General features: G+C 33.9%; 1 protein-coding gene across 3 annotated transcripts; it reads right to left on the reverse strand.

The window, feature by feature from the left end:
* Positions 1–500: 500 nt before the first annotated feature.
* Positions 501–8,708, reverse strand: LOC111709501 (sodium/hydrogen exchanger 9B2). 3 transcript variants are annotated; one of them, XR_002766875.1, is made up of 5 exons: positions 8,640–8,708; positions 2,540–4,521; positions 1,675–1,727; positions 890–1,421; positions 501–705 (listed from the first exon to the last, which is right to left on the reverse strand). XR_002766875.1 is itself a non-coding variant. In XM_023483197.1 (5 exons), the coding sequence occupies exons 3-5, from the start codon at positions 4,500–4,502 to the stop codon at positions 1,056–1,058; spliced, it is 2,382 nt and encodes a 793-aa protein (XP_023338965.1). In that variant the 5' UTR covers positions 4,503–4,521; positions 5,159–5,234; positions 8,640–8,708; the 3' UTR covers positions 651–1,055. The 3 variants fall into 3 exon arrangements, 2 of the variants coding, with proteins under 2 accessions (XP_023338965.1, XP_023338955.1); XM_023483197.1 differs by adding an exon at positions 5,159–5,234 and having other exon boundaries at positions 651–1,421; XM_023483187.1 differs by having other exon boundaries at positions 651–1,421.
* Between the last annotated feature and the right edge of the window lie 246 nt (positions 8,709–8,954).

The raw sequence follows: 8,954 nt of genomic DNA on the forward strand, positions 1-8,954 counted from the left end.
GTAAAAACCAGAAATCTGCGTTGAAAAAAGTGAACTGCATTATCTGCCAGAGCCACGATAAAAATCGGGTTGAAGGTCAAATCGTTGGTGTCAAATAGCGCACTGCGCAATATAGATCTCGATATCCCGGCACTCGCATTTTTGACACTATTACCTTGATTTTTTTACTTTTGGCCAATACATTTTTGTGACTAAAGACTACATTTTTGAAAAGACCTTGAAGAATAGATGTCAAAATAAGAGAAGGATGGTTTACATTGGGCTATGGACATTAAATATGCATTGTATCCTTTTATTTTTACTCTAAGGCCTTTTTTCAGGAGAGGGGGGGAGTGGGACGCCCGCAGGCTTTACAAAGATGCAGACCCCCCCCCCCCCAGCATGTATAGGGTTAACCACGCACAAGTTTTGACTTGGTTTTTTTTAATTAGAAAATTCAGTTTTTGATCAGTTTACTTTGCTTCCTAAACGAAGTAATGTGAAACGTAGAACGGTAGATATATCATCACAAGTTTATTTTAAGAAGTCTAATGATTCAAATGGTTATAATTAGATAAAATCAGGTTAAACTAGAACAATAATTAAATATTAACATTAAAATCGGTCGGAGCTGAATCTTGAGAATAGGTACATATAAAGATTACTTAATGTTTACAAAAAAGCTATTTTTTATTTAATTCTGCGAACGAATTTTCAGCAAAAAATCTTGTTAAGGAATTCAGAATTTGTCACAAGCTTTGATTTTCTCATTCAATAAACCTTTTTAACATAATGCCGTACACTTCACATGTTTTAATCTATGGCTTCTGCAAGAAAAAATATCTAAGGTTTACAACATCAGGTTGTAAAGATATAGGGATTAGAAAAGTTTAGAGTTTGTGGCAAAGACTAAATTGTAGATAATCCGATGGATTTCTGAGAAAAGTGTAGGCAATTTGACTGTTATAGTCATATCAATTTTCAGCCAGATCAAAATAAAAGAAAATATTGAAAATGGGGAATAACTGGATATATAGGAAAATACTGAAATGCTTTTCAATGTTTATCTCGCTTCTTTAGTTCAAATGTTCTTTTACGATCTTTTTATTGTCTACAGAAAGATCCCCCTGACATACGTCCACACTTTCCATTTCATTATTTAACATCTTAGAATTATTTTTGAAGGATTTATTCGCGTTTTCCTCCACCCTCTCCTCATCTTCTCTATCCTCAGCATCCTCTTCCTCTCTCTCCTCAGCATCCTCTTCCTGCCCCTCCTCCTCCTTCTCAGCTTCTTCCAGATCAGATCCCTCATCTGTGCTTCCTTTAACCTCTAAATCAGAATGGAGAAGCAAGGGCCCTGTGGCTAGGATTAGGACGGCTCCCAAGGGAGCACTGATCACAATTGATAGAACTGCCATATTGAGAATCTGTTCTCCGTACTGAAACATGAACAGAATGTTAAAATATGCAGACTTGAAGCACAAGAAATTTTAAATAATATGAAACGCTCAATAAAAAGAAAACATAATAAAGTCATCTAAAAAATATTTAAGTAAACTAAAAACCATACATCAAAATGGGTTGAAAGTAGAAAAAAACTAAAAAAAACTCATCAAGACTGATAGTTTAATTTTGTAATAATGAAAATAAAAGATATTAATATTTTTCACTGATTTTATTTGAAATTTTTACCGGAACAAATTCTGTTATTCCGGACCTCAAAGCATTGTCCAAAAATACTGGACCTGAAATTGATTAAAAATGTATTTAATTACAAACCCTTAACTTAACAGAATGTAAATTATTCTGCACCCAAATTTAAATCCTTATTCAAATTTGAGTAGTTTCTGTTTACCATTGAAGGGACTGTAGTTTCAAGTGACCCTCCATACAAAAATGGCAATGCCCAATTCACAACGTCACTTTTATAACATTTATTTGATTAATAATGTGGGAAATATCGTCGTTTTTCTAGGATTTTAAGTATTTAATTCTGATCATTCCTTTGAGCCAAAGGCAGCCGTAGTACATTTGAATTTCCTAGCCGGGTCAACCTTTCCGGTCCTAGTTTGTACTGTACCACCTGGGCATTGGGTAGATAAAGCATACACTCAATAGGACTAGCCGGTGCAACAAGGTTGACGCGGTTAGACTTTAGGTTAAATTTACTTTTACTGAAGGGTCAGGGGTGCGTGTTGCATGGAGGCCGGTCACTTAAAATTACACTTCCTTTCACATATTGTTGACCTATTGGAAGATACACAACCATTAACTATCAATATCAAAACAGTTTGCCAAGAATAAATGTCTACATTAATCATTTTTTGAAAATACTCAAAATTTTTCAGAAAAATCGGTGAAATTTGGAGAATGATTAAGAACTGCAGCTTGATAATACAAAAACCTTCATTATTATTTTATTTTTGTAAAGAATTCCCTAAACATTTAAAACATTGAAGATTCGAAAACAATGATTAATATGCTTTCACTTTTTTTCTTTCTTTTCGAAGGTGCAGTGAAATTTAGCTCAGAATGAATGGTTTCATTACATGATTACCTAAGGCAGCTTGAACTGTGGCTTTTGGAAGCCAGGCCAGGCTTAGAAATAACTTTTCCTTGGTGTTTAGTCCTCCAAATGTTGCAGACCAATAGGTAAAAAAACTTCTTGTTAGAATACAGCAAACTATAACGGCAACTCCTAACCCTACAGTATCACCGTTCATCTTATCAACCTGGATATTAGTTCCGATCAGAGAGAATATGATGGGAGCGAGGATAATCCACATTTTCCCAAAGATGTCAGTTATGGGATTATGATCTCCCCATCCTTCTTTTCTCCACTGAATTGAGGCAACAAATGCCATGATCACGCACGCCAGACCACCTGCACCGTCATAGTGGATTAGATGGGCTCCGAACAAGGCAAAGAGACCTCCGCAAAAAAGTATAATAAATCTGAACAGGATATAATCTTTGTTATGTCTACTTGGGAGCCACTGGCATACATAACCCCAGAAGATTCCAAATCCAATACCCATGGTGACTTCAATTGGACCATGGCTGGCAAGATCGGTAATTGAAGCATCTGGATTAAAAGTGATACCAAGTGCAATACCAAATCCTCCAATAGCCACAAGATCATCAGCAGAACATGTTGCAATAACCAGTGTTGGTATTCCCTTCTTTACTCCGTATCCTCTCTGACTCAGATTCACCAATCCTGGAATAATAACAGCTGGAGATACTCCGCAGAGAACAAATCCAAAGCATAGACCAGGAAGAAAGGGAAATCCAAGGATCAAATAGCAAAATAAAGATGCTGCAAATGCCTCTACAAGGCAAGGAATAAATGTAGTTCTGAGTACAATCCATTTAAGTCTCCAGAGTGCAGGAGGATCTAGTTCTAGGCCTGCCATGAGTAGAATAACTGTCAGACATATGGATCTTAGAGTTCGAGACAGCAAGGGATCAAGTTCATGCCCAATGAATCTTTTCTTACAGGAATCCTCAGGCAGTGAAGTACTTTCTTCAGCATGTTCACTACGTAAGGTTCTTTTATGTCTTGAATCCATCAAGTTTAAAATGTTTTCCTCTGAACTGTGGTCAGTTGGCCATTTGGGGGATTTAAAAACATTCATTTTAGGATGCTTACTTCCTATAACATCTTCATCTGATGGAGTAGTTGGTTTGGTCAATTCTTGATGAAGCTCACCAATTTTAGTCAGTGTGTCAATATGGTTCTGAATAATCCCCTGCAACCGTTCCTGGTATGGGGTAGATTTTTGAACAACATTGCTCAGAGTATCATCAGCCGTACTAGGATTATATTCATGATCATTTAGAGGAAAGACTTCATGTTGGTCCACATTGCTTGATATACGCTGGTTTTCAGACACAGTATGATCAAGAGAATGCTGGGCTTCAGCTCCATATATGTCATGCAGTCTGATGGAAGGTTTTACTGTAAATCCCATTAGTTCCTCATCAAATTCAGATGAATTTATCTCAAAGTTATGAAGAGAGTCTGCAAACTCAACTGAAACATTCCCAATGCACTCAGCTCTACCAAACTGGCCAAAGTTGTAAGGAACATTTTTAAGAGTAATCCCAACAGCCATCATTCCAAGCAGAGGAGGTATCTTGATATCTATGCCCACAAGCTTCGATATCCAAGAAGCTACTTGTATTACAATTTGTCCCGCAATGAGTGAGAGAAGAATGAGAATAAAAAGAGCAAATATAGTTCCTCCAGGAGCTGCTATTGTGCCCAGGACAGCTCGGGCACAGAAGAAGATGATAATAACTGCTACAATTAGAGTAAGGTTGGTGGCAACCTCGCCTTGTGGTGGAAAAAATTGTGTTGTTACTTTATTTGCCTGGAGGTTTCGTTTCACCTTCACCAGGGATTTTCTCATCCTGAGACGTTTTGTTTTTCTTGCTTTGACAAATGTCGGTTTGTTTTCATCTTTATATCCTGGGTTGACCGTCTCCGCTGGGGGGCTTTGTTTATATTTATCCATCTCAATGTTGTTGTTATTCCTGAAAATATATATTTTAGAAAAATACCATTTTTACAGTTAGCTCAAAACTACTAAAATGCCATATACCAAATACTCAAAAAAGATTACGAGTCTTTGCCACAAACTCTGATTTTATAATCCCTATTTCTTTGCAACACAATGTTAAAGACCTTATGAAATGTCAATTAATGAAATCTGTTTTTTTTAAGACTCAATTCCTTTCCGAACTTTTTACCAACCCATATTTACAATTCCTAGGTATTCACATTTCCCAAGTATTTAAATTTCCTAAACATTGGCATTTCCCAAGTATTCCCAAGTATTTACAAAATATTTAAAAATTCAAGTATTTAAAGGTCCGATCATTAAAAGTTCCCAAATATTCTTAAAGTATTTAAATTTCCAAGCACTGAAAATTTCTAAATCAATACAATTTCCAAATATTAATTACAATTATTTCTAGTGCTGAAAATTCCCAAAAATTAAAAAAAAATTCAATGCTAACATTTTTACATTTTCAAAGTATTTAAAGTTCCAAGCCAAAATTTTAAATTTTTGATTGATTGCAAAAACTACCTATTGTAAAATTCTGAATTTATTTAACGTAAACTATGGGAATTAAAGGAAACTTGTTTTTAAGTGGTTCAGATAATTACTTATTATATTGTATCCTGCTCCCTTGTATCCCTCTCCTTTAGAACCTTGAATCCCTGTCTCCCTATCCGTGTATCCCTTAAGTAACATAGCTTATTACAGTAATCCTGTGTCCATGTAATCCTGTTATCCTGTTTCAGTGTTATCCTGTATCCGTGTCTTCCAGTATCCGTGTTATCCTGGATCCCCTATATACCTGTATCCATGTTATCCTGTATATTTGTTGTAATGTATCCGTGTAATCATGTATCCCTTAATCTCTGTAATTGTGTATCTCTGAAATCCTATAATCCTTGACATTCTCTTACCGCTGATCCATGTAATCCTATATCTCTATATTCCTTTATCCCTCTACACCTGTAATCCTGTATCCCACGTATTCGTATATATACCTATATCCCTATGCCCTTGTATTCATGTATCCCATATATCCCTGTATTCCACATATTCATATATCCATATAACCTAGAATCCCCGTTTCCCTGTATCCTCTAAACCCATGCATCCCTGTATCCCTGAAATTATATATAGTCTAAATCCATATTTCTCTGCATCCCTTCTAAACTTATGGTTCTCTGTAGAACTCTGAATTTCCAATGCACTGAAACCATACATTTTAGCAACCTTGCATCCAGAATTTCTGTAATTCTACACTCATGGTTTTCTGCATCTCTGCCTACAGTGATTACATTCCTGCAACAATTCCTACATTCCTACATCCCTATACATCACCACAGCATTTCTTTTTATCCATAAATACCTACATCCCTAATTATCCCTACATCCCTACACAGCCATAAAAGACTACGTCCTTAATTATCCCTACATCCCTATACACAGCCCCAAAGTCCTAAATACCTACATTCCTAATAATCGCAACAGAATCCCTATAATTATCCATAAATCCCTACATAGATCTCTAATTATCCCTATATGCCTAATTATCCATAAATCCCTACATAGATCTCTAATTATCCCTATATGCCTAATTATCCATAAATCCCTACATAGATCTCTAATTATCCCTATATGCCTAATTATCCTTTTATCGCCGTATCTATGGAATCAAAGTCTTTAATTACTCAACGCCAAGAAACCTGTTTACCATGACAAGCCCGTCTTCAAGTGCAAATTATATTTTAATGTAGGTAAATGCCCCCCCCTAAACATTAGGTTTGATTTTTCCTATTTTTAATTGACCAACTGACCAATGATGTTTCTTTACAAATTGCGCATGTTACAAGTTCCTCTATTCTTTAAATGCAAAACTTGTAATTATTAATGCGCCATGTATAATATATGTATATTGTTTCATATAATCAAGATTAAATATATTTAGCCCTGAACCCAACATCTATCTTAATCCGTACAATACCAGCTATAACAAGTATTTACTAGATCTAATGTAGATGATTCGGTAGCACGTAAAAACTAGGGATGGGCACTTTCTAGCTGTTTCAAAAATCGATTTGAAATTTCTGGTTCGACAGAAATTGGGTTGGAATATTTCATATACGATTGTTTTAAAAGTTGTCGTAATGAAAAATTTCGAATTGTCATTTTTCTTTTTTTCGTATCAAAATTCAACCCTTGTAAAGATTTTTATGGAGCCTTTTAATCACCAAATAAACCTGAATGTTTAAAAAAACGGAAAACTACTTTTAAAATTACTCAAGACAAACTGTCACTACAATTTATATTCATTTTAATATGGGTTTTTGCCACTAACTCTGATTTTCTAATCCCTATATATTTACAACCAGATTTTGTACTATACATTTTGGTATCATCAAGTGGTGTAAGTTTGAAATATCAAAGGTTTACACAATCAGGATGTAAAGATTTAGGCACAATTACTCCACTTTTTTCCAAATAACATTTCATCCAATTCATACACAATTTCTAAGTTTTGTTCTGACCAATTCCTTCCTTATCGATTTTTAATAAAGTGTTATTTTTGTAATAAAATCTTTTTTTTACAGTTACAATTTGGTCCAAATCTGAACAGACAGACATCATGCGACAGATAGACAACTAGACAGACAAACAGTTATAAAGGATTGATAAATTAATTAAATTTAAAAAATTCAAAACGAAAATTACTCATTTCAACTCTAAAAACAAAAAAAATAACGATATCTTCGTTTATCGTTTCAGACCAAAAACGTTAAAAAAATTTCCATTTCATAACGATACGATGTTTTCAGTTTTTCGTTGTGAAACGAAAAACAAACTTTTGCGTTTTTCTTTTTGAAACGAAAACGATATATTTTTTGTTAAAAATAATTTCTAAAAGATGCCCAATGCCCATCCCAAGTAAAACCTAGAAGTAGGAACAAAAACAATAAATAAAATTAAGAACATAACTATAAATAAAGAACACAACTAATTAGGATAGAACAACATAAAAAGAACATAACTAGAAGTAAGTACACAACTATTAGTAAGAAACATCTAAAAGTAAGAACATAACTAGAAGTAAGAACACAATTAAAAAACTAAGAACACACCTAGAATTAAGATCATAACTAAAAGTACACACAACTAGCTGTAAGTACATAACTAGAAGTAAGAACGCAACTAGAATTAAGAGCATAACTAGAAATAAAGAACACAACTATAAGTAAGAGCATCACCAGAAGTAAGAATACAACTTTAACTAAGAACACAACAATAAGTAAGAACACAACTAGAATAAAGAATACAACTAAAAGTAAGAACACGCCATAACGTAAGAATACACTACAAAGTAAGAACACACCAAAAAGTAAAACACGCAACTAGAAGTAAGAACACAACTAGAATTAAGAACATAACTAAAAGTACACAGATCTCTAATTAAGAACACACCATAAAGTAAGAACAAACCATAAAGTAAGAACGCAACAAGAAGTAAGAACACAACTAGAAGCAAGAACAAAACTAGAAATAAGAAAATAACTAAAAGTACACACAACTAGAATGAAGAACACAACTAAAAGTACACAAAACTAGAATGAAGAACATAACTAAAAGTACACACAACTAGAATGAAGAACATACTAAAAGTACACACAACTAGAATGAAGAACATACTAAAAGTACACAAAACTAGAATGAAGAACATAACTAAAAGTACACACAACTAGAATGAAGAACATACTAAAAGTACACACAACTAGAATGAAAAACATACTAAAAGTACACACAACTAGAATGAAGAACATACTGAAAGTACACACAACTAGAATGAAGAACATAACTAAAAGTACACACAACTAGAATGAAGAACATAACTAAAAGTACACACAACTAGAATGAAGAACATAACTAAAAGTACACACAACTAGAATTAAGAACATAACTAGAAATGAGAACACAACTATATAAGAGAACACAACAGGTGAGAACATAACCAAAAATAAGAATTGATGACTAAAAGTAAAAATAGAACAAGAAGTTAAAACATATAAAAAAATAAGAATACAACAAAGATAAACTTACATCTCCTCCATCCTACTTCACTCTTTAATCTTTAACAAATGGTAGAAAATCAAAGCTTACATAATATCTGAAAATATATAAATTATGTATTTGTGTACGACTTTTCGCTAGTTTACGACTTATATCTCCCTTTAACAATTGTATACAATTGCAATTGCAACATTTAGACTCTGAATGTTGTATATTCAATTAGACTGAAATTGCTTTAAGATCGTCTTTCTATTCCAGAGTTTCCCAGTCTTGCATGCAGAGGGGGGGGGGGGGGTGCAAAAGTAAACCAACACGCCAACCAAACGTATTTTGCGGCATGCGCAC

Source organism: Eurytemora carolleeae, unplaced genomic scaffold (genome assembly GCF_000591075.1).
Source record: "Eurytemora carolleeae unplaced genomic scaffold, Eaff_2.0 scaffold59, whole genome shotgun sequence".
Taxonomy (NCBI): Eukaryota; Metazoa; Arthropoda; class Copepoda; order Calanoida; family Temoridae; genus Eurytemora; species Eurytemora carolleeae.